Here is a 26,609-nt window from a genome sequence, read left to right on the forward strand (position 1 = left end):
TTTTGAGTTAATTAATTTGATATGCTTCCTCTCACTGTGCATTGAGAACAAAGTACCACAAATGCATGCTACACTCTTATTTTTACACGTATCGGTCTGCTGTGACAATGCTCTCAGTTAGAGGCTATGATGTGGGTGGGCTAGGAAGCTGTGGAAGGGATCTGCCTTTCCAAATGAAGAAATTTGAAAGATATTTGTGAGAAACTGCCCAGTGACACCAGTGTTTCTTTTATGATTCATTCCTGGAAAATGAATAATTCTGTATTCCTTGCTCATCATAGACAGATTTCTGCAGGATAAGTCAATATTGTATGAATACAGTATATTCAATTTTTTTACTGTAAGTATACGAAGGTAGGTACAATAACTGTTCAGAATAAATTATAAAATGTGACGATTCCACTTTGAAATAGGTACTGTGTGCAAAAGGCTTGAACACCCAAACTGTATTTCTGAACAAAATTACTCTAGTAAAGAATTCAAATGTTACCTTTTGTTGCTAATTAATGATTGGTGAGGAACACTTAACCACAAATAGAGTCATAGAGATGCAGAGCATGGAAACAGAGCCTTCAGTTCACCTCGTCCATGCCGACCAGATATCCTAAATTAATTTAGTTCTCTTTGCCAGCATTTGGCTCATGTCCCTCTAAACCTTTCCTGTTCATATACCCATCAAGATGCCTTTTAAATGTTGTAATTATACCAGCCTTCAGCACTTCCTTTGGCAGCTTACTCCACATATGCACCACCCTCTGCATGAAAAGTTGACTTTTAGGTCTCTTTTAAATCTTTCTCCTCCCATCTTCAACCTATGCCCTCTAGTTTTGGACTATCCTACCCAGGGAAAAGATTTTGTTTATTTACACTATCCACGCCCCTCATGATTTCATTAAAATCTATAAGGTCATTCCCCCAGCCTCTGACGCTCCCGGGAAGATAGCCCCAGCCTATTCAACCTCTCCCTACAGCTGAAACCCTCTAACCCTGCCAACATCCTCACAAATTTTTCTGGAACCTTTCAAGTTTCGCAACATCCTTACTATAGCAGGGAGACCAGAACTGAACACAATATTCCAAAAGTGACCTAACCAATGTCGTGTACAACCGCAACATGACCTCCCAACTCCTGTACTCAATGCACTGACCAATAAAGGCAAGCATACTAAATGTCGTCTTCACTATCCTATCTACCTGTGACTTTCAAAGAACTACGATCTTGTGCTCCAAACTCTCTTTGTTCAGTAATACTCCCTAAGACCATTTAATTGTATTTATAGATAAATTCCCTGAAGAATGTTCTCCTAGTCTAGATTTTTCCCCTTTTAAATGTTATCTCGTTAGCATTCATGCTTTATATTGTTTTCTTATTCCAAAGCTAGAAAAAGCTTCTTTTCAAACTTTTTGGGACTTCAGAATTATTTCCTGTTTTGCTGTATAAACCGTTCTATCATTTGGAACTGAATTGAGGGCATTGCCTTACAAGCTTCAAGGGTGAAAGCAAAATACTGCAGATACTGGAAATCTGAAACACACACAGAGAATGCTGGAGAGACTCAATAGGCCTGGCAGCATCTGTGAAAAAGAAAGAGTTAATGTTTCGGGTCCCTTATGATACTTCTTCAGAACTGAAGAATATTCTGGAGAAGACTCATACTGAACTCAAACATTATCTCTTTCTCCTTTCAGGGATGCTGCCAACCCAACGGAGTTTCATTCTCTACGTATGCATTTGTGGGATATGGTTGTCACTGGCTGGCCAGCATTTTTATTGCCTTTCCCTAGTTGTCCTTGAGAAGGTGGTGGTGAGCTGTCGTCTTGAACCTCTGCAGTCCACCTGATGTGGGTTAACCCACAATGCCATCAGGGAGGGAATTTCAGGATTTTGACTCAGTGACAGTGCAGGAACAGTGGTATGTTTTCAAATCAAAATGATGAGTGGCTTGATAAGGGGCAATGTTCCCATGTATCTGCTGCCCTTTTAATTCTAGCTGGAAGTTGTAGCGGGTTTGGAAGGTGCTGTCTGAGGATCTTTGGTGAATATCCGAAGTGCATTTTGGAGATAGTAGCAGCAATGTGCACTGAGTGTTGGTGGTGGAAGGAGTGGATGCTTGTGGATATAGTGTCAATCAATCCAGTGAGCCTGATGTTGCTGGTGGGCAAGTTGTTGGAGGGAATCCTGAGGGACAGAATGTACATGCTTTGGAAAGGCAAGGACTGACTAGGGATCATCAACATAGCTTTGTGCATGGGAAATCATATCTCACAAACTTGACTGAGTTTTTTGAAGAAGTAACAAGCAGGATTGTTGAAGGCAGAGCGGTGGATGTGATCTATATGGACTTCAGTAAGGCGTTCGATCAGGTTCTCCATGGGAGACTGAGTAGCCAGGTTAGATCTCCCGGAATACTGGGAGAACTAGCCATTGGAATCAGAACTGGCTCAAAGTTAGAATTTAGAGGGTGGTGATCGAGGATTGTTTTTCTGACTGGAGGCCTGTGACCAGTGGAGTGCCACAAGGATCGGTGGTGGGTCCAGTAATTTTCGTTATTTATATAAATTATTTCAATGTGACCATAAGAGGTACAGTTAGTAAGTTTGCAGAAGACACCAAAATTGGAGGTGTAGTGGTCAGCGAAGGAGGTTACCTCAGATTACAATGGAATCTTGAGCAGATGGGCCAGTGGGCTGTGAAGTGGCAGATGGAGTTTAATTTACATAAACATAAGGTGCTGCATTTTGGGCCAGCAAATATTAGCAGGACTTATACACTTAATGGTAAGGTCTTCGGGAGTGTGGCTGAACAAGGAGATCTTGGAGTGCAGGTTCATAGTTCCTTGAAAGTGGAGTCGCAGGTAGATAGGATAGTGAAGAAGGCGTTTGGTATGCTTTCCTTTATTGGTCAGAGTATTGAGTACAGGAGTTGGGTGGTCATGTTGCGGCTGTACAGGACATTGGTTAGGCCACTGTTGGAATATTACGTGCAATTCCGGTCTCCTTCATATGGGAAAGATGTTATGAAACTTGAAAGGGTTCAGAAAAGATTTACAAGGATGTTTCCAGGATTGGAGGATTTGAGCTATGAGAAGAGGCTGAACAGGCTGGGGCTGTTTTCCCTGGAGCGTCGGAGGCTGAGGGGTGACCTTAAAGAGGTTTACAAAATTATGAGGGGCATGGATAGGATAAATAGTCAAAATCTGTTCCCTGGGGTGGGGGAGTCCAGAACTAGAGGGCATAGGTTTAGGGTGAGAGGGGAAAGATATAAAAGAGACTTAAGGGGCAACTTTTTCAAACAGAGGGTGGTATGTGTATGGAATGAGCTGCCAGATGACGTGGTGGAGGCTGGTACAATTGCAACATTTAAGAGGCATTTGGATGGGTATATGAATAGGAAGGGTTTGGAGGGATATGGGCCAGGTGCTGGCAGGTGGGACTAAATTGGGTTGGGATATCTGGTCGGCATGGACAGGTTGGACCGAAGGGTCTGTTTCCATCCTGTACATCTCTATGACTGATGCTAGTGGGGGATTCACTGATGGTGACACCATTGAATGTCAAGGAGTGATGGTTAGGTTGTCTCTTATTGTTGATGGTCATCGCCTGACCTGGTATTTGTGTGGTGTGAATGTTACTTGCCAGTTGTCAGCCCAAGCCTGGATATTGTCCAGATATTGTTGCATTTGAGCAAAGACTGCTTCAGTATCTGAGGAGTTGCGAATGGTGCTGAACATTGTGCAATCATTCGCAAACATCACCACTTCTGACATTATGTTGGAAGGAAAGTCATTGATGAAGCAGTTGAAGATGGTTAGGCCTTGGACACTACCCTGAGGAACTCCTGCAGAGATGTCCTGGAGCTGAGATGACTGACTTCCTACAACCACGACCAGCATTCTGTGTTCGTTTCAGATTTCCAGCATATGCAGTATTTTACCTCTATTCTTTAAGCTTGTCAACCGATTCCCTTATCTCATTTCCAAATGATAGAACACTTGTACGTCAAATGAAGAAATAATTTTGAAGTTTTAAAAATAGCATGACATAGCTTGGCTGCTTAAATGTCAAGGCAATTTTTATCAGAGATGAAGTTCAAAATTCATGACTTATGTTCTTTTGAGTTGGTTTTACTTTTATTAAATTTGCCAGCCTCATTACATTTTGATAAATAGTTTGGAACAAGGATAAGGTTTGATATGATTCTATCACCAAAGGATGGAAGAGAGATGCTCTCCAGCTGCAAGAAACTGTGGCAGCTGATTAGAGCCTCATGCTAATAACACTGGGATCATTGTTTCAATTCCTGCACTGACTAACAAGCCGTTTTGTGCCTCCAGCCTATGGATGATTTGCTACACTTGTCTGTTTCAATTGAAGCATTCAGATGGTTATTTGAAAAGGAACAAAGAAGGAAAGGTACAAAGTGAGAAGCTCATTTGGAGAGCTGGCACAACCATGATGGTCCAAATGGCCTTTTTCTGCACTGTAACAATTTAGGATTTTGTGAAATCCACTGACTTGAGAGTAACTTAAGTAGGGGAGAGGTGATGGAGAGAAGAGAGGTCTGATCATATTTTTTGTGTTTGTGTTTTATTGAGGTAACAAGGCTTTGCAAATCATTCTGAAAAGTGTAGGAAGTCTATGTAGAAAGAAGAGAGCCAAGATCTAAAGCAAAGATGGGTCAAAATGTTCTAAAAAAAATTAATAATAGGTTTGAATTTTAATTTATCAGATGGATGTTGAATGGCTTTGGAATGAAACAATGTCTAAAGTAAGGATTTTTTTTAAACCTCTTGGAACTGGAATAGAATTGGTAGCCAATTGGAAAGGTACTGTAGTCCTGATCTAGTTTTAGTTGGTTTGTTTTATTCCATTTTTTTCAATGGCGATTGTAGTCCTAACAGTTCACAGAAGAGTAGGAATCCCTTGCTGTTTAAGGCTTTTAGCAACAGCAACCCTAAAACTAATCCCTGTGTTCTCTCGTCTCTCTCCATAGCTAGGTGCCTTTCTGTTGTTCACGAGTTGGCCAATGTAATTTTTTAACTCTGCATTTTGCACTCCCATGAATTTCCCACAAGGTAAAATATGATCTGTATTTGTTTCAGTCTCTGTGAATATGCATTCATTACCTCAACTTCATTCCAGAGTTTGCAGACGATACGGAAGTTGGAAAATCTCAATTATGAGGAAGGGAGTAATCAATTTTAACAAGCTGAAGCAATGGACGGAAAAGTGGCAGACGACATTTAATACAGAGAAGTGTGAATTGATTCATTTCGGTGAGAAGTATGAGGAAAAGCAGCATAAAATAGAGAATGCAATTCCAGACTGGGTGCTAGAACAGAGGATGTGGTAATACATGTGCACAGTTTGTTGAAGGTTGCAGGGCAGATTGAGAAAATGGTTAATAAAGCATATTATAAAACATGGGGAGGCGATGGCCTCATGATATTATCAGTAGAATATTAATCCAGAAACTTACCACAGCAGATGGTGGAATTTTAAATTCAATAAAAAAAATCTGGAATTAAGAATCTGCTGATGATTATGAAAGGCAAACATGAGGACTGCAGATGTTGGAAATCAGACACTAGATTAGAATGGTGCTGGAAAAGCGCAGCAGGTCAGGCAGCATCCGAGGAGCAGGAAAATCGATGTTTTGATCTTGATGAAGGGCTTTTGTCTGAAACATCGATTTTCATACTCCTTGGATGCTGCCTGACCTGCTGTGCTTTTCCAGCACCACTTTAATCTAGACTCTGTTGATTATGAAACCATAGTTGATTGTCTGAAAAACTCATCTACTTCACAACTGTCCTTCAGAGAAGGAAATCTGCCATCCTCACCTCAACAGGCCTATGTATGAGACCTACGTCGATGTGGTTGACTCTCGGTGACCCTCTGAAATGCCCAGTAAGCCATTCAGTTGTATCAATCGCTACAAGGTCTCAACAAAGAAATGAAATCGGATGGATCACCCGACATTGACCTCTGTATCAGAAATGACAACAGCACAAACAGCCCTGTCGAACTTGCAAAGTCCTCCTTACGAACATCTGGGGACTAGTGTCACAATTGGGAGAGCCGTAGCACAGACTAGCCAAGTAACTGTAACTGTCTGACATTGGTCTGAGAAAGGAAACCTCCTACTGATTACTATATACTGTCCTCCCATGGCTGATGAATTTTGGACAATGCTTGGAGGAAGCACTGAGGGTGGGAAAGGTGCATAATGTACTCTGGGTGGGGGATATCCACCACTAGGAGTGGCTCAGTAGCTGCACTACTGATCGAGCTGGTTGGGTCCTAAAGGACATAGCTGTTAGACTGGATCTGTAGCAGGTGGTGAGGGAACCAATAAAGAGGGAAAAATGTACTTGATTTCATCCCTTACCAGTCTGCCAGCTGCAGATGCATCTGTCCATGCCAATATCGGTAAGAGTGATGACTACATGGTCCTTGTGGAGACAAAGTCCTGCCTTCACATTGAGAATTACATCTGTTGAGTTGTGTAGCACTGTTACTGTGCTAAGTGGGACAAATTTCAAACAGACTGAGCAACTCAACTGGGCATCCATGGATCCCTGTGTGCCGTCAACATCAGACTTTTACACAAGCACAACCTGCAATCTCATTGCTCAGCATATCCCCTCCCCATTCAACCATTACTGTCAAACCAGAGAATCAACTCTCAATGTAATAATGGATAATGCAGGAGGGCGTGCCAGGAGCAGCACCAACCATACCTGAAAATGAGGTGTCCTTGGTGAAGCTACCAAACAGGACTACTTGCATGACAAACAACATAAAGAGCAAGTGGTATAAAGAGCTAAGCGATCCTACAACTAACAAATCAGATCTAAGCTGCGCAGTCCTGCCACATGCAGTAATGAATGATGGTGGACAATTAAATAACTCACTGGAGGAGGAAGCTCCTCAAATATCCCCATCCTCGATGGTAGATGAGCCCAGCACGTCAGTGAACAAGATAAGAAAAAGAAAAGATAAGATTCACAGCAATCTTCAGGCAGAAGTGCTGAGTGGATGGTCCATCTCAGCCCCCTCCAGTGGTGCCCAGCATTACAGATACCAGTCTTCAGCCAATTTGATTCACTGAATGATTTCTCAAGAAATGGTTATTGACAATGGATACTGCAAAGGCTATGGGCCCATACAATATTCCTGCAATAGTACTGAAGACATGTGATCCAGAACTTACTGCTTCCCTGTCTAAGCTCTTCCAGTACAGTTACAGCATGGCATCTACCAGACAATGTGGGAAAATTGCTTGGGTATGTCCAGTACACACAAGGCAGACAAATGCAACCCGAACAGTTACTGCCCCATCAGAATACTCTCAATCATCAGTGCAATGATAGAAGGTGTAATTAACTGCGCTCAGCAATAACCTGCTCAGTGACGCCCAGATTGGGTTCCGCCAGGGCCACTCATTGCAGCGTTGGTTCAAACATGGACAAAAGAGCAGAATTCCAGGGGTGAGGTGGGAGTGACAGCGCTTGACATCAATGCTGCATTCAACCGAGCGTGGCATCAAGGAGCCCCAGCAAGACTGAAATCAATGGGTATCAGGGGACAAACTCTATACTGGTTGGAGTCATAGGAAGATGGTTATGGTTGTTGGAGATCAGTCATCTCAGCTCCAGGATATCTCTGCAGGAAATGAGTTGAGGGGAAGTTTGACAGAGGCACAACATGAGCCGATGAGGGTTCTGGACAGAGAAACTGTTTTGATTGGAAGAAGGTTCAGAAAGGGAAGACTATGATTTAAGGTGATCAGCAAGTTGAATAATAGTGATGTAATGGAAATATTGTTTTTACACAGTGGGGGTTAGGATTTGGAGTCAACTGCATGAAGGTTTGGTTAAGGCTGTTTAACTGCGCCTTTTAAAAGCAAAGTGCGTCCTTAGTTAAAGTGGAGAGATTTGCAAGGTCACAGGGAGAAGGAGTGGGACTGGGTCAGTTGTTGTTGCAGAGAATGACTTTGCACGCTAACTGAAAATATAGCATTCTGCTTTTACTGTGACCTTTATTATTCCATTTTAAATATTATGCACTGTTTCCCTGTGAACAGAGTTGCTTTCATTTAGAGGTGTGATACCAAGTGGAATGCAAGAAATTGAAATGTGACTTGATCACTTTGGTGCCATCTAGTGATGTAAAGCATAATACATTTGTAAAAGTTTGAGAGCAATAAAAAAGTGGAAAATTAACTACGGAAATTCTGAGTGATGGCATAAGTGCTGAAAGATTGTGATTGTGTATTTAAATTAACTTTAGGTTGACATAGTATTGTGTTATTACATGTTTGTAGCATCACAACAAGCTATGTATGATATTGTGGATGTTGTCATGCGTGGGGTTAGCTGCCCTTTCATTGGTATCTCTGAAATCTGTCTTATTGACACAAATTACTTATTCACTTGGTCTCTGTTGGGCATTTGCTGCATCTTAAACATTACATTGAAGGAGTGTTGCTTCTGATCATGTTCAAACAAACAAAAAAAAAGACGCACACTTGGAGTGGGGGGCAAGAGAGAATCAACAACTGTGTTTGTCACAGGAAGTACAGAATGCTTTATTATTGTGGTGCTGTTTCTGTTTCATTAAAAATAAATGCATGGTGGGGTGTGGGGGTTGATGTGTGGATTAGTGCTTACTTATCTGTTGTTGCTTGTTGTAACAACTCAGTTGTGTATTTAATAGCTTTCATGTGTTGTTATGATGATTAATGAACCACCAGTTGTTTGGATTGCATTTCTAGGTCGACCTGAATCTGAATTCCCAAGTGTAGCTATCTAAAGTACAGTGCAGCATTTTATTACAATAATTTCACTGCCTCACGGTAGAATGATTTCCACCTTCCTGTTTTAATTACGAGTTAATTAATTGGTTATGTGTTGCGCAAATCTTTGACAGAAACTTCCAAATAACCAATGCTGGTTGTTATACTGTTGGCCATCAAGCTTATTATCTCTGTTATCATCAAACACTTTGGTTTAACTTCTCTTCTGACGAGTTATGCCTGCTGAAAAGCTTTCAGAAGTGGAACCTTTTAATTAAATGTTTAAAAGCATCCTATATCGTGTAAAAGGAGAATTTGGGAGTGAGATGGCATAAGCTTGGCCTGTTTCAAGACTTGCCTACTCTGGAGGTGTGTCAGAATAGATCGATATAAAAATATCTATAAATCAGTCTGCAGGTACAGATGACATTTACACGTACTTGAACCTGTCTTCTTGTGATTTATATTACGTGAACCAGAACTGTAATTCTTTAGATGTGCAGCTTCATTAACAAAGATTAACTTTAAAACAGTATTTTTCAGAAATAACATAATTTCATTAACTCAAGTGACCTCTAGAAATTAACAGTGCAAAACTGTGTGTTCACAGAACATTTTCTATCAGCTGCTGCTCTATCAGATCTGAATAGATAATTCTTGAACACCCATTGCATACTGGGGTTAAATATAGCTCCCTTTCCCTTGGAAATACATTGAAAACTATTTTTCATAAACCTGGTCAATGGCATCAACAGGGTTGAAAGCATCGATTATTTGTATCTCTTGCGTTCAGTGTTCTCAATGTATCAGCTGCTTCCAGTCATTAGTTTTGTTGCCTTCCAGATATTGAGATTTCACCTTATGTTTCTTGCAGATCAATAGGATGGTGCATCTCCAGTTTACCTGTTTGATCTTGTATGTTCTTTTTAATGTAATTAATGACAACAGGAAAGGAAAACAATTCACAAGCCAAAGTTCACATGACTGAAATAATGTAGGTTCAGGTTATTTATGTGGTTCCAAGTGTCTTGATTCTGCTCAACAAGCAGTAAACAAACTGAAATGCCAACTAAAGTCCAATCAGTAGTCAATGAAATCCAGTCTGTAATCTTGAAATATAATTGATTTCGTTTACTTGATCCAAATTCCCTCTTGTCATTTCGTTAATTTAGAACTGTACTTGTGTTAGTCAAATATCCCAATAAGCTTTCTGGTGTGACTCCAGTATTTCAGCCTGAAAGATGTACTGTTTTAGCACTTTAAGCTCCAGTATCTTGCTTTTGCTGCACTCTTGTGTAATACTTGGCAGAAACTGCCAGGTGTTGCCTGGGTAGCTTGGCACTGCTTGAGCTTACCCCTTCAATAAACACCTTTCATGGTTTACCCTGTGTGGTGCCAGTTCCTATGTGCTGTGCACGATCTTGGCCAACAGTTGTCTTCGCTTGTTGACTGCTGTCTCACTGAAGCAGCTGTATTCTGGTGGGAAGGGCACTGTTCATTGAGTTAGGGTGCTAGTTTTGTGGAGCATTGCACTCCATGCACGAATAAGCAGAACACAAAGCTCGTCTGGATCTAGTATTCTACAACTTTGAGTCTTTGAGATTGCCCCATGAGTACCACTGGGAGGCGTGCACTGCCTGTGTGCCTTTTCACAGACCCCTTTGGCTGGGGTGCAAGTGATTACAGAGTGAAACCATTTATAGTCCTGCTTAGTTTGCACAGCGTGTACTCTTGGACAGTTATACTGCGTGGAGTTTAGCAGGTGGTGTAGCACAGCCTCACACACCTCGGTTGGTTTAGCTCCAAGCAAAGTAGTCTTTTTCCCAGACGTAGCCTGGATGACTGGCTTCGGGTGGGTAGAAATCTCTGATGAAATGTAATGTAAGCAACATCTGCCACAGCTGCTACCACTGACATAGCACACGATGGGCTTCCTTTGCCAGATTTGACCTCATTTTTAAGTAGGTTATACACAAGTTCCTCATTTAGATCAAGTGATGCAGTTGGTAAAATGTTCATAGCAGAATGAGTCCATTTCTACTGTCAGGTACATTGTCTTGCTGCAAACATTTGTATGCAATCACTGGCTGACAATCAGGGTGGAGATCCTTGGCGTACTTCCCTCCAATAGTTCCAGAGCATGGAGGCTAATTGCAGCATTACCACTACCATCTTCCAGAGATCAGTATAGATTGGGATCAAAGCTTTATCCTTGGTCCTGACCATATATGTTTGCCAAGTTTTGGGTGCTGTTCTGATTTTAGACTGTGAATTATCAAGATTGGTATTAAGGACAACCGTGTGTGCATCACAATGCAAAATGTGACAGTAACAAATTGTACTTTCAATTCATCTCAGATAATTAAAATGATGCATAAATCAGGGTGACTTCCAGTGGCGGCAACTCATTCTGTTGGTAAGTTGAGTTTTTACACGTGAGGCTGAACGTGACTGAAGTGGATTTGAAATTTTCATCCACAGCTTATTGTCTACAGACAATCAGTGAAGACAATGCCGAGCTTTTGCCATCTTTAATTCCCTCAGCACTCCAAGTGTTGGAAATGGTGCTTCTGTCCTCAGAAGATAATATGGAGCATATGCTGTTGAGGACACTTGCAGCAGGTAAAGTGTGCAAAGGAAAAGCAAATTGAAATTCTCCTAAGGTCATCTCAGTTTACTCGATTATCAGATGTGATTTCTGGGTATCGACGAAGCTGCTAAAAGCCTAGCGATAAGTATTTTAAAAAATATTACGGGTCAAAGTAAGTCAGTGTAGAACTTGAAAAAGGGCTTTTCTCTAATTGGCTGCAACACACAAGAACGTGGGGAGATGTACGGCTGCTTCAGTTCTTTCTTCAGGAGTCAATTTAGATCCTAGTTTTAGCATTAATTTTGAAAAGCTTTCAGTAAGGCATCGCTTTCAATTAAAATTTATCAAATTTTTTAGCCAAACAGAAACAAACAAATAACAACAAGTAATATATTATTAATCTGTTGTTAAATTATGTAAAAGTTGCAAATTTCCAAATCACGTGCCTTGTTTAATATCAGAAAACTGTGGAAGTGTTTTTTTTCTAAAATTTGGGTTCATAACATCTGGGTAATTCTTTTTTTTTGTCATTGCAGAATAATGTGAAGTGCATGAGAAATTTGCACAATTCATCATCTGCATTTGTATGTTTCACTTCACTGATGTTGCAATGGCCTGCAAATGGTAAATTGTTAATAATGAAAGTAAACAGGGTGTAATAGGATACATTACATTGCTATTGGCAATGTAATTGTTATGCTACATCAGTTGTGAATGGTGAGGGACAATGGTGTCTAGTGGTTTGAGAAGTTTCTAATCTGCAGTCACTGGAGTACTTTAGTTTAACATGTGCATATTTATGATTGTAAATGACACTTGCCTTTAGGTACTGTGTGGAATGTGAAGAGTGTTGTACCCATCAGCAGTCAGGCAAACACAATAAATGCTGTTATAAGGATTCTGTCAGAAACTTTGGAGAAGAATACCAACCAGATCATTCTGAATCTTGGGGAGGCTGCTCATGCAATGCCCAAGGTTGAGGCAGAAATTGAAATGGAGGAGGAAATGATCGATGCAGATGATGCTGTTTCCAACCTAAAGGATGGGATGCAGAAAACTGCACATCAAGGAAAAGCAGAGAACATGATAAATGATGACATTTCTGACCTTCTGCCAGTAAGTATATAATGATGATCCTAAAATGCTTTAAGCTACATTCTATTGCACCTTAAATGTTTTCACTAATATTTACTTTTGGGTGTTTTAGCTTGTTCTTTGTTTCGTAATTGTTGAAATATTGAAATCATGGAACATATTGAGGTTATTTAGAATTTGTCTTGCAAATGAGTGGAATATCTAATGCAGCAGGTTATGGAACAATGAGTCGCTTAAGTTAATGCAAACAAACAAATTAGGATCAAGACCAATCTGTTTTGCTGTTCTGTAAGATCAAGGCTAATCTGATTGTGGCCTGCACTCTCCTGTCTACTCCTTTACTCATTGACTACCTTTCTGGTCAAAAGTCAATTGAACTTGGTCTTTTAAATATTCAATGACCTTGCCTCTCCAGCTCTCTGAGAAAGAGAATTTTGTACACTCATGTTATATGTGCGGCCAGATGTGATGTTACCAACTCAGTGTACAGTTGTAGCAAAATATTTTCAATCTTTTGACCCACCACTAATCTGATCAGAATTGCAGACTTATTCTTTCAACTTGGTAATGTTTTTCACTTCCTTAGCTTCCTGCAAATGGTGCATCCCAGCACCTATCCTTTTCACTAGAAAGTAGTTTTGAGCTTTAGTCTGTTTGTTTTATGAAATATCTCTTTTAGTGTCAACACCTGTAGCTACACGGACCAACTCCTAAGTCTAATAGAGTCATAGAGATGTACAGCATGGAAACAGACCCTTCGGTCCAACCCATCCATGACAACCAGATACCCCAACCCAATCTAGTCCCATCTGCCAGCACCCGGCCCATATCCTTCCAAACCCTTCCTATTCATATACCCATCCAAATGCCTCTTAAATGTTGCAATTGTACCAGCCTCCACCACTTCCTCTGGCAGCTCATTCCATACACGTACCACCCTTTGCGTGAAATATCACAGATTGTTTTCGAAAGTCCTGTCCTCATATCTTTATTGCCTTCATTTAAGTTCAAAACACTAATCTTAGATTCATTCTTGCTTCCTCAAACTGGATTCAAATCAGACTTTATCTTGCTGCGAAGAAGATGAACACTTTGAGACTTGCAATTACACACACACTGCTGTAGAGTTGGCCATTTAAAATTCTCCAATGCTAAAATTATTAATGTAGAATTAAATGATCATCATTCTTGTTAGTTTTAAATAGATGCATTTTATACTATAATTGCATGCCTCGGCTAACTCCTTCAGCAGTATTTTCCATCAGCAACAGCAGTGTGGTAGGTTTGAACATGGTCATTGATGCTGTTCTGTTAACAGACAAAAAGCAAAATGATAATTCCTTATTGTAACTTTCTTTTTTGTCTTCTCTCTTCACTTATCTGTTGCAAGCTGAGGCTGGAGGATCTGAGATATAGGGAGAATAGGCTGGGGCTGTTTTCTCTGGAGCATCAAAGGACGAGGGGATTTATAAAATCATGATAGGGCATGGATAGGATAAATAGACAAAGTCTTTTCCCTGGGGTGGGGGAGTCCAGAACTAGAGGGCATAGGTTTAGGATGAGAGGGGAAGGATATAAAAGGGACAAAAGGGGCAACTTTTTCAGGCAGAGGGTGGTGCGTGTATGGAATGAGCTGCCAGGGGAGATGGTGGAGGCTGGTACGATTGCAACATTTAAAAGGTTGGGTAAAAGAATAGGAAGAGTTTGTAGGGATATGGGCCGGGTGCTGGCAAGTGAGACTTGATTAGCTTGGGATATCTGGTTGCCATGGACGAGTTGGACCAAAGGGTCTGTTTCTGTGCTGTACATCTCTACGACTCAATGACTTTAATTTGGTCAGACATTAACTCATCACACAAAGCATATTTCATCCTCCAGTTGCCACAAGTCATAGTTTCTCAGTAACCTGTTCAATTTTTTTTTGAAAAGTGGTGTAAAGTGGTTAATGTTGAGATAGATAGGGAACTGATACTAATTTTATTGCCTTAACTGGACAGAAGTTATCAGAAGGAGGAGCAAGTGAGGACTGCAGATGCTGGAGAGCCAGCGTTCCAAAGGTGTGCTGCTGGAAAAGCACAGCAGGCCAGGCAATATCCAAAAAGCAGGAGAGTCAACATTTCAAGCATAAGCCCTTCGTCAGGAATGAAAGTGTGTTAAAAGCAATAGTTGACTTCTGATGACTCCAACATCTGTCTACTTAAGGAATTAACACTCGTTTACAAGATATTAGATTAAATTCCCTACAATGTGGAACCAGGCCCTTCGGCCCAACCAGTCCACACCGACGAGTAACCCACCCAGCTCCATTTCCCTCTGACTAGTGCACCTAGCACTATGGGCAACTAAGCATGGCCAATTCTCCTGACCAGCACATCTTTAGGTTGTGGGAGGAAACTGGAGCAAACCCACGCAGACACGGGGAGAATGTGCAAACTCCACACAGACAGTCACCCCAGGCTGGAATCAAACCTGGGACCCTGGTGCTGTGAGGCAGCAGTGCTAACCACTGCCGCTGGGTGATGGCAGGGTGGATCTATCACAAGATATTCTAGCCCATTTGTTTTTCCCACATAAAGCAGGTATGAATGTTTTTAATCAATTTTGTACAATATGAAATTTATACATATATATTGCTTACCAAGTCGTAAAGAATATCTTATGCAATTCAGTTGACAGGATATGCTCCGTTGTAATTACTGATGCATTGGGGAGTGAATTGGCTTCAGACCATCGCATGACCAAGCTCATTTGTCTTGATATTCACTCAACTGCAATGCCTTTATTTTCAGACTGAGAAATTACAGGTCAGGGTGACTTTAAATTACTTTACTGGAGATAGCGACTTGCCTGGTAACGTTCACTTTGAAACAACGGATTTCAGTTTGTCATTGACACTTGGTTAAAAATATTACATCCGCTGCACAAAACTTTGATACTGTCTTCAACCTACTTAATATTGTACCATTGCAAAGTGTGCAATTTCATTTGGTTTTCAGCAGAAAATCTTGAAGTATTTGTAACATTTTAAACTATTATTTGTATATAGGCCCAGAGTGAGGAGCTGAAGCATGCCACTGTTCTGCTGGCTGCTCAACAGACTGCCTTGGAGATCATTGTTAATATGTGTTGTTCAGAAGGTATGAACTGAAATCTCACTGTTTCTGAAGATGTTTTCATTTATAATATGCTATGTGTATGCGGTGGCCATCCTGAGTGAACCTCCTCCTGCATAGTTATTATCTGTGATACGGTAGGTTCAATCACATGAGCTGGGTTCTTCATAACCGAGAGATTTCACTGAGGGAGGAAACAGCTGCTCTACATGTGAGATTTTACTCTGGGCAAGAGTATTGTTGGTGATGTTATGAGTAGCACTTAGAGTCGTAGACAACCACAGGGTAGCTCTCATTAAGAAGAACACTTCAAATGTGTTGATTGATTGAATCAAAGGGTATTGGGAGAGATAGAAAGGATACGGGTTTGAGACATTGGTCAACCCCTCTCCCAAACGTCATAAGATCTTACCTCGGCAGGATACTTGTGAGATGTTGATGTTGCACTGTTTTGAAAGGATTGCAGAGTCCCCCTGGAGAGGCTGTGGGCTCCAGGACAATAGTACAAGAGGGGGGGAAAGACAGAACTGTAAAGATGAGAAAGTAGCTTAGAGAAGGGAGGAAACCGAGTTGTTCAGGTATGGTTTACCAATCAAAAGTACAGGCCATGTACTTTTAGACAGTCTAGATAGATTCTAGACTACAAGGACATGGGAAGAAGGATTCCTCACATCTGACTTTGAGAAGAGTTAGTAACCATGCTACATTATCCCAGGGAGGGACTTTTTTTTAATATTGCCAATGCTGCATTTCAATACTTTGAATAGTTGCAGTCAAGAAAATACATTGCGTTGATCATTTCATTTTTAGAAATGTGAGCCAGTTTTGAATGTTTTTATAAATTATTTGCTTAAATTAAAGAGAAAATGCTGTTAAGTAGTGCATTACATTATTTACAAAATATTGTAAATTATCTTGCTTGGTTCATCTTTGTTTGAACTGAGGGTGGATATTCAACAAATGTGAACTTGTGTTAGCCAGAGTGCTTTGGTTAGTTACTGCTCATTTTTTATTCTGAAATAATACTACACCCTGGTGGACAGATTGTTGTTAGCATTCAGAAGCTTAAATCTTTTTTGTGACGTTAATAAGAAAGGTTGAATATTTATTGTTTAAAGTAGATTCTTCAAATCCATTTCATTTTCCTTAAAGTTCTAAATTTCCTTATGTCTTGTTGCTTTTGGCAGAAATTAATGTCACTTTCATGGATGCAAAATTCAAATGCCTTCCTGTTTGTTACATGCCTATTTTCAGAGTTAGCATTGCAATGTTACAAACTTGAAAGAGGTCAAGATTGTATGAACAATTGAAAAGCAAAAAAGACCATTTCACCCACTTGAAGAGATAAGATTAAAGAAAAACTGCTCCTTGAATGGAGAGAATAAATTGTTGACTGGAATTTTATTCATGATTTGTACATAATCCAGGAGGCACATTAATGTTCCAATATCATCTTTCTCTTTCCATTTTGGAACACTCATTTTTCCTTCCCATGTATCATATGGAATGGATATTGTACATTATGACTATCATAGAGTGTTATAGTAGTTGTGTTTTTTTTTGTTGCTTGTCAGCTATTTTTCAACAGAGAGACAATCACGGGATGGTTTACATTAATTGTCTTTGAATATTAAACTAAAATTTAAGATATTGTTCATTTTCCTTTTAAATCAGTTGCATAAAATATCTTCAGATGATAGCTTTTTTGATATTTCCCTCATACCTAAAGGTTAAGAATGGTTTGTTCTTTTGAATGAGCTGATAGAATCCATTTTGCTTCAATCTTGAATTTTTATATATTTGAGCTTGTACAGAAGCCTTTCATCAGCTGTTTAGCTATGTGTTTTCTGGAAGCTTGGGTGCACTGTGTTTTAAGACTTATCAGGGTTCAGTTAATACATTACTCTTGGTTTTAAAAAGCCAATGAAATCCATCAGGCAAAACCATTCCTTTGAAGCCATTACAGCAGGATGCAGGCCCCCCACCCCAACTGCTGCCTGCACTCCATGTGAGTTTTCCCTCACTCTTTCTGTCTAATTCTATCATCCAATCCTTTCCTCGCTGTGCACTTATCTAACTTCCTCAAATGCATCTATGTTAGTCAACTCAATTACTTCACTTGGTAACAAGTTTCACGTACTTACCATTCTTTGGTTAACTTTTTGCCTGTGATGTCTATTAGATTTATCTTTTATTGATGGCAACTAGTTTTAGCCTCCCTGTGGGTGGAAATTTCATTTTGACATCTGCCGATTACCTGGAGTTGGTATACTGGGCATAATGTCAAAGTTTGCAGATGACACAAATCTCAGGAATGTAATTAACAATTAAGGAGATAGTAATGGAGATTAGGGCATAGGTTAGTGAAAAGGACTGACATTTTGCTGGTTAAGAGGTATGAAATGGTACCTTTTTTTTGGGAACAATGAGTTGAGGCAATGTGGACAAAGTGGTATATTTTAAAGGGTTATATGAAGGGGAGACCTAGATGTGTGTGCACAAACCTTGATAGCAGGGCAAGTTGGGGCAGCTGTGAAAAGTATTGGTTCCTTTGCTTCATTGATCAATGAATAGGGTACAAGAGCAACAAAGTTAAGTCAAACAGTTCATAAGATACCGATTAGGTCTTAGTTGGAGTACTGTGTTCAATTCTGGGTATTGCATGTTAGAAAGAATTTCAGTCTGTAAAGATGTTGCAGAATTTGCTAGAATAGTACCAGAGATGAACGATGTTAGTTGCCAGGAAAGACAGGCAAAGCTGGGATTTTCTCTGTATAGCTGAAAAAAGGTAAGAGCAGATTTGACAGAAGTTTTTAAAACGTAAATGGTTTTGTTGGAACAAAAAAGGAGAAATATATTCCAGTGGCAGAAGAGCCTTTAACCAGACAACTTTGATTTAAGGTTATTGACAAAACCATGAGCAAACCTCCTTTTGCTACAGCAAGTTGTCATGATATGAAAGTGTAATGGAATTTGTTTCCAGCAATAGCAATGAAAATAAAGTTGGATAAATACTTGAATGCAAAATGTACAGGCTATATAGGAGGAGCACAGGAATGGGATTAATTAGGTAGTTCTACCAAAGATCCATGATGGGTCAAATGACTTCCTGTTGCATAAAGTTTGCAAGATCCTCTTCCCATCTACTTTAGAAAAATCTCTTTTATCACTTTAAATACCTGTTTTAGGTCTCTCAAGAAGTTCATAAGGTTATGTTGTTTTTGGATTTTATCTTTAAATCTTGATATTTTCAAGGAGGGAGTGAAATGGAGGATTTAGGGAATGAATCCAATTATTTGGGGCCCAGGCAATTGAATGCATGGCCAAGAATGGTGAAACAATGAAAAATCAGGGTTGTGTAAGATTCCAAAACCAAGACTTTCAGCATCCTCAATTTACTACACGCCTTAGCCACTGATTCCTAATCTTTTTTCCCCAGCTCCCATCTTCATCTGAACCTGGCTATTTGCAAACCCTCTACCTTTTCAATCTCTAGCCGAAATTCTGATCCCACAATTCCAATCACAAAATTATGATTACCTCCACCCACTGCAAGATGGTCTGCCTATACCCAATATCAACCCAAATGATGCTGAAACCCTCATCCAGAGATTTATTTATTATGGACTATATAATTTCTCTGTTGGTTGATCTCTCATCCTGTGGCTGTGATTCATCGTAAAAGAGAAGTACTTTGCAAATATCATTTGAGACAGTAACTGCCTCCCTCTCAAATTCCTATTGGATAATTCAGTTATCAGAAGTTCACCTTACGAATAGCCCAAATTTGGGAGCTAAAGTAACAATTGTATTTCAGAATATGCCATTGTCATTATTATTTGATCCTATTAATTTATGAATGCCAGTAACTGTTAAGTCTCTGAACCAAATATGTGGATAGATCTTGACATGTTAAGTTGGATACATTTAAGTGAAAGCATTTCAAAATTACACTCGTTCAATCTGATGTTGCACAAAACACAGTACAGAAATCTGAGGTAATTTCACCAGACTGTAGTCACAAAACTAATTTATTCTGCAGTATACCAGATATAATCAGATGAATGTAATTAAACCATGAATGTAGTAGTCTTCTATAAAGTATCCAACAAACATATGCAAAGCAAAACACTACATGTTCAATAATTACATCCTTGATTGATCTGAGTGTGAATAGTAGAACCAGCATCTTCTCTGTAAATTTTATGGTAATGACGCTTTAATTTCTGTTTATATTCAGATCCTTCAGATGATGAATGGGAGGAAATGTCAAGCAGTGATGAAAGTGATAACTCTATGACTGAAGGGGCTGGGATACTGTTTTCTCCACCCTGTCTATCTGCAGAAGTTCTCTCTGCACTTGTGATCTACCTTATTCCAAAAAAGGTAAAAATACAAACTCTGATTGTAGTTTTAGAATAAACATAATTTTCTTTTTTCAATGCTCTCTAGCAATAAATTAAATGATGTTTGCTGTAGAATGTGTATGCTCTACTTGTTTATCATAATTCTTTTGCATTGCCTGATGCAACTTTTTTTTGTGGCCATTAGAGAAGAGTCTTTGCTTCATATTTGGTACTAAAACTCTCAGTGGAGATCAGGTTTCACTTGATGCCATTGTTAAAACAAGTAAAGATAATGCTGAAAGCAGTAGCACTATGAGCATGTCTAACAGCAGCTACATCAATGGCCTTTACAAATACTGCTGTTGGTGGCATTTCAAAACCTTGCTCACATCTACAATTTTGTACATCTTTTATTTTAAAGAAATTGAATTATTTACTGAAGAGAATTATGCCATTTTCTGTTTTTAAAAAAAGAATTGCTTTTGACTGACAATTGACCTAAGTGTATTTTGCTATTTGACTTCCTTTAAATAGCAAAACCTGTTCAGGAATTGCATGGTAGATAGATACCTGACATAGTAATGTTGCTTTCCAAGAGGGTGAAGAAAATATCTCTGTTTGTTCCTGAATCAACAATTTCCAGCCTACGATGCTCCACTCATGTTTTCAGGATTATATCTGAAGGCAAATCTACATGACCGTTTTAAAAAAAATCTATTCAAACAGTTTCCAATCATTAAAGAGTCCTGACCTTTTTTTCCAAAGCAGATTTGACTTTTGAACATTTTGAATGATGTCAGATGTTTGCCATTCAGCTGTGCAAGTTTAGAAGTCTAACTGACCATTTATATCATTCACATTAGGAAAGTATACTTTTCATTTGTTAAAAGACATAATACTGTCAGATTTGGGATTAGGTTGCAGTCAACGCACCAATTACCTATATTTAAAGATAATACGAGGGCACATTGAGCACGTTTTACAGAAAACGATTTCAAAAATCTGCTTTTGGTAAGTAGAATCTGTTCTGATAAAAACTGTGCAACTGTTTTTGTCTCTTAAGAGGTTGGTTTAGAAAAAGGCAGGTTTCTAAAAATCAAAGCTGGGAAATTGGGAAATTAGGATATGTGTGAAAACCACTGCATGCAACTGCAGTGTGTCAGGAAATCAGCCTTACTGGCGGTAATGAAGCCATCAACAAGGAACATTGATTAGTTTAGCAGTGTAGTGAGGCAGCACCATCTGTCAACCCCAGTCAACTCCATCAGCTATTGCTGATCGATAACATACCTATCTGCAATCATAACAAAAACATTAAACAATTAGGCTTTTATAAACGTTAAAGAATAATGTACTTTAATAAGGATTTCTTTTTTGCCTTTATCCTTGCCTTGAGTTTGTGTTGTCAAATTGCCCTTTCCAGAAAATGGCAAGTTACTCCACAACAATTATTGTGCATGCTATGTAGCTGGCATGAGTTGATGTGTTTCTCTTCCCTGGGGTGAATCTTCTACCAGTGTAAAAAATCAAACTGTTATCTTGTTAGTGTTTCTCACTTGCTGTGTTAAGTGTGAATCTTCAAAACGTTCACATAGAACATTAGTTAGGATAATGTGGTAAAACTTTTTAAATCACAGCCATGATTCTGAAATTAAATTGCACATACAGATTTGTTAAATATTTGGCCTAATAATGAATTAAGACTTGGAAGTGATGGATTAAAAAGAGATGTCAGTAGATGCTTGAGAGTTGACAAAAATGCTTTTTCTTTTTTATAATGCTTGTCTTAACTGATAAATCCTTAGGTTCTGGAGAAGACAGAGTTCCCAGACAGTGGGACTGTAGATGTGTGTATGAAATATCCATCTTGGCAACATCTAATTGCAAAGTAAGTAAAAGATCTTGTATGTACAGTAAATTAACTAAAGGAAGTTTGAAAATTAAGACTTTTTGCTACATTTTTCTGTAGGATGAAACGAATACAGTGCAGAGCCCTGACCTGTCTCCATAACCTTTTATCAGTATTGGATATAGAGGAGCTTGGGGGGCCAGTTGCACTTCAGGGTCTTTCGCAGCACCTTGCAAAGCTTGTTTTCTCCCAGTCAGGTAAGTTAATTGGATAATAGTAGATATAGCTAAGCACTTAGTGCTTTCCACTTTTATCTTTTCCATGTTGTTGCTGTAGAATATCAGTTTTATGCAGATGTCCCATATGGAACTCTGCTTAAGGAAAACAATTAATGTCTTCATATGAGTCAATACAGTCACTGGCTGTCATTAAAACTTCCTGACAGTAACTAACTGGATTCAAAACATTGATTCTGTTTTTCTCTCTCCACAGATGTTGCTAAACTGCTGAGTTTCTCTCTGACATTCTGTTTTTATAAAGTGCAACAGTAGTTATTAGTAAGGAATATTGAGTAGTATAAAATCTAATAAAAAAATAAATCACTCAAAAATGACCATAAAGAAGAGGTTTTTGGCACAATTGGCAAAGTGGGAGCAAATTGTGAAGTTAAATGCAAATTTATTTACGCAATCATACATGAACCAGCATCATCACACAAGGTGAAATATAGAATTGTGACTTTTTTTTGAATTAAGATGTATTTGTTGATGTTTAAAATGGTAACTTTGTGCTGACTTATGAGTGCAATTGAAAATAAACGCTTTTATTGAGTGTTGAATCTACCAATCTGTGAGTAATCTGATTTTAAATCACTGAAAAACTTTTATAAAATTGCCATTTGATTTTCATTGTACATTCCAATCAGTTTCTTAAATTTGTTTTTAATATTTAAAAATGCTTAAAACATACATACTTGTGTTTTTACTTTAAAAGAATGGATTGTAATTTGAAGTAATTCCTTGAATGGACACAAATGGGTCATCAACAAAAACTCCCTGTGCTCTTTCCTTTGATTCTAAGATGTGGCCAGTTTTGCAGAGCGAATGCTGACTTTCAGCACAATGCTCGATTAAGAAACATTAATGATCATGAAAATGTAATTTACTCTTACATAACTTTCATTTAAAATTCCTTCATCTTTAATGCTAGCTTAGCTGATTTCCAGATACCAGTACGTACTCTAGGCCATACTGTCAATGTGGAGACAGTGAGGACCTAAGATGCTGGAGATCAGAGTTGTGAGTGTGGCGTTAGAAAAGCGCAGCAAATCAGGCAGCATCCGAGGAGCAAGAGAATCGACGTTTCAGGCCGAAGCCCTTCATCTGCTCTGTAATATAAGAGTCAGGCTTCAGTGAATTATATTGGTTTAAGTTCAAATGCTCAATAAAGACCCAATTTGTTTGTCTCTTGTAATAAATGTGTTTTGTAAATTTGTTCAAATCTATATTTGATGCAGAGCTGCCAAAGGATTCAGAGTTTTTAGAGGCTGTGACTAGTGCAATAAGGTCATTGCTGCAGAGAATAGCTTCCCAAAATCTTCCTCAAGTAAGTTCAGTTATTGTATTTGAAATTTCTTTCAATCAATGAAATCACATTTTTCCTATACTTTAAGGTATTGGTTTAACTGCATAACTAACTGCTCGTTGTACTTAACAAGTAGGAAGGATAAATGATAGCCAATACATTTCATTCTCTTTTTTTCTTAGCACCCCAACACATTTTGATTGTCTTTTCTCTTACAAAGCAGAGCCTGAATGCACAACAGCTCATGATATTGTGTGAGGCGGGAGCTCAGTGTGAAAACACCAGTGCACGAGTCAACGTGGTTGCTATAATGGGAATCCGTGGCAGTGCACTCGCCAAAGAAGATAACACTGCCGAAGTGCTTAAGGTATTGGAAAAGAATCAAACTCTTTACATACCTGTCGTCTCAATTCTGACAGAATTTAAGCTAAATGTTTAAACTCAATAAAACAAAAAACAGTTTCAAACAAAATTTGCAAATTCACATGGCTTGTGTGCCAGCTATATGGCAGAGTAAAAATTAGCATTTTACTTCATATTTAGAAGTAAATATGTTTATGCAACTGAGAATGTATCAACATCCTTTGCAAAATATTTTGAACCACGTGCATAGTTCTGCAGAACTAGCTGACAAAATTATTTGAAATGTTTTTCAATTTATCCTGCATCTTGTTCATACTATAGTTTGCCTACATCTGTATGTATTTTCCATTTTTTCCATATCTTGATTAATTCCAGATGATAGGAAATTTTTTGCTTCAAGTAGCCAATAAGGATTCCTCTCTTGTGGTGGTTGGTGAAGCCCTGGATGCCATCATTGATGTGTTTGCTGATGGGAAAGAGGCAGAGAAGGCCGCAGATCAGATGAAGCTTGTCCAGGCCCTCAAGTCCTTACAACCAGTTTTCAAATCAAGGGTAATTGATATAAAATGCACTACAGTCACGGTAATTATATATAATAACGCAGTGATTCTTTAAAGTTTTTAACCAAGGCTTTCTAAGTTAATGAATTAAAATCAATGTTCTGCAAAGTAGTTGTAGTACTGAAGTTCATAAAGAAGTATTCTTTTTCAGTTAGGGTTATGCTTTAAAGTCCACTTTTAATAGGAAACATCTTTTTTGTTTATTAGATCCAAAAGGAAGGTAAAGGTACCCTCACTCCAGATCAGCGACTGGTCCTTGACAATGTGAAGGTTAATCTAAAGCGATTTATTGCCTACCAAGAGGCTTTAGTAAAAAAATAAGCAGATGACCATGAAGGCTGATTTTAAAGGAAAGTTGAATTTTATATTTCTGGCCGAGACTTTCTTATTTTGACACACACAGTTGTAAAAATGTTGATGCTCAGTAAACAGTTTTTTAAAATGTGAATTTGCCATAATCTATCACTCAAAAGACTTCTTAGAAAAGTAAAGTCTGGATGATTACAAGATGTTTTGTTTTCAAACAATGCTGTTAAATATGTTAAAACTGAGGGTAGTTACATAAATATCACTTTTGAAAGTTATACTAATTTGTTTATTTTGTTGATGCCAGCACGATTTTTAAAAACAAATTCAACAAAATGATTCCCTACTCTTAAGAATCATAAGTTATTGTAACATGATGCATTTACTCCATCGAAAAATTCATGTAGATTGCATAATTTTAGCGAAACGTAAATTTAGAAATAAGCCTAAATCTCAGGAGTAACTGCAAGATCCACTCTAGTCTCTGTCTCCCATTTTATTCTATTTGTCCATGGGGCGGTACAGTGGCTCAGTGGTTAGCCCTGCTGCCTCACAGCGCCAGGGACCAGGGTTCAATTCCTGCCTTGGGCAACTGTCTGTGTGGAGTTTGCATATTCTTCCCGTGTCTACGTGGGTTTCCTCCGGGTGCTCCGGTTTCCTCGCACAGTCCAAAGAAGTGCAGGTTAGGTGAATTGGCCATGCTAAATTGCCCGTAGTGTTAGATGCATTAGTCAGAGGTAAATGTAGGGGAATGGGTCTGGGTGTGTTGCTGTTCAGCGGGTCGGTGTGGACTTGTTGGGCCGAAGGGCCTGCTTCCACACTGTAAGGAATCTAATGTAATTTAATCTAAATCCATCTTTGATTTGTAACAAAGCCATTTTATTTTTGTAAAATGTTTTTTATTCTTCAGATCTATTTAAGATACAGTTAAGATACTTGATAATTGAGGATAATTTATCAGGAAAATACATCTTTTGAATAGATCAATTGGAACACATGAAAAAGTTCATTCATGAAAGTCCAGGGTATAGGAATATTCAACTGTTCGAATGCCTTGCCATCTTTCTCATGATAAACATCAAAATATCAAAGGGAGTAGTGAAGGATAAAGCCTAACCTTACCAAGAATGAACCCCCGTATGGTATATGTGTCTGAAACTGGTTTCCCTGTAAAATTATCTAGCCATTTTCTATTCCTAACACTTGCATGTGTCTTTTATTCTCATTGCCCTTTCAGGCTGAACACATTTGTAACAAGAACCCTGTACACTGTCATCTTGAGGCGTTATTGATACTTCTGCTTCATAAAGATGGTGCCTAGTTTGTGAAAGAGAGCTCTGCTCAGTTGGTGAAGTATTATTCTGTGCTCTTAACGGACATTAGATACATCAGCATTCTGGAATCCCAGCTGTATTTGGATCCCTGGGAATTATTCCAAGTGGCCGTTTGCCCAACCTGTCAGTAGAGCTGATAGTCTCCAGCCAGGTGCAGTACTAGGTAAGTAAATCACATCAACCAGACTTTCACAAGCTGAGGCTAATAGTGGAGTTGTCTTAATTTTTTTAAGCTCAGTGGGTGCAGAGTGCTTTGTAGAAATAAAATGAACCGGAGTCGCAAAGTACCACTTATCGTGCTGTTTTACACAAGAGCTTTGGACCCAAGGTAACTCATGAATAAGACTGGAGAAATTTCAACTGAAGGTTAGCTCTTTCAATCTCCAGATACATCTGTATCAGACAAGTAAAAATGACCAGAAGACTTGGGAAAAACCAGAACAAGATTGTTTTCCTCTTACATCCTGTCAGAAAAAATAATTTATGTGCTATATTTAAGGAACTAATTTCAAGATTAAAATACAGTAAAATAAAATAGTCATTAAAATACAGATACTCTCTTCAACGAGCTCTTCCAAAATCCGATCTAGTCATGCTGCAATTCCCAGTCAGGTTCTAGATGAGCACCGGAGTATTCCGAATGTAAGACTTCTAGGATTACTCGTGGAA

At 38.8% G+C, this 26,609-nt stretch overlaps 1 protein-coding gene across 5 annotated transcripts in view; it reads left to right on the top strand.

The window, feature by feature from the left end:
• Window positions 1-24,884, top strand: part of heatr3 (HEAT repeat containing 3) — a 39,146-nt gene extending 14,262 nt beyond the window's left edge. For 2 of the 5 annotated variants that reach the window (XM_072547319.1, XM_072547321.1), the window contains exons 6-15: window positions 11,282-11,422; window positions 12,217-12,506; window positions 15,532-15,622; window positions 19,839-19,984; window positions 21,750-21,832; window positions 21,914-22,050; window positions 23,310-23,398; window positions 23,598-23,744; window positions 24,116-24,322; window positions 24,508-24,884. In XM_072547319.1, the coding sequence (XP_072403420.1) occupies window positions 11,282-11,422; window positions 12,217-12,506; window positions 15,532-15,622; window positions 19,839-19,984; window positions 21,750-21,832; window positions 21,914-22,050; window positions 23,310-23,398; window positions 23,598-23,744; window positions 24,116-24,322; window positions 24,508-24,621 (1,445 nt within the window). In that variant the 3' untranslated portion in view covers window positions 24,622-24,884. The remainder of the gene's footprint in view (window positions 1-11,281; window positions 11,423-12,216; window positions 12,507-15,531; window positions 15,623-19,838; window positions 19,985-21,749; window positions 21,833-21,913; window positions 22,051-23,309; window positions 23,399-23,597; window positions 23,745-24,115; window positions 24,323-24,507) is intronic. The other 3 variants (XM_072547322.1, XM_072547320.1, XM_072547323.1) reach the window with 3 other exon arrangements.
• The last annotated feature ends 1,725 nt before the right edge of the window (window positions 24,885-26,609 follow it).

This window comes from Chiloscyllium punctatum, chromosome 26, assembly GCF_047496795.1.
Source record: "Chiloscyllium punctatum isolate Juve2018m chromosome 26, sChiPun1.3, whole genome shotgun sequence".
In the NCBI taxonomy this organism is placed as follows: Eukaryota; Metazoa; Chordata; class Chondrichthyes; order Orectolobiformes; family Hemiscylliidae; genus Chiloscyllium; species Chiloscyllium punctatum.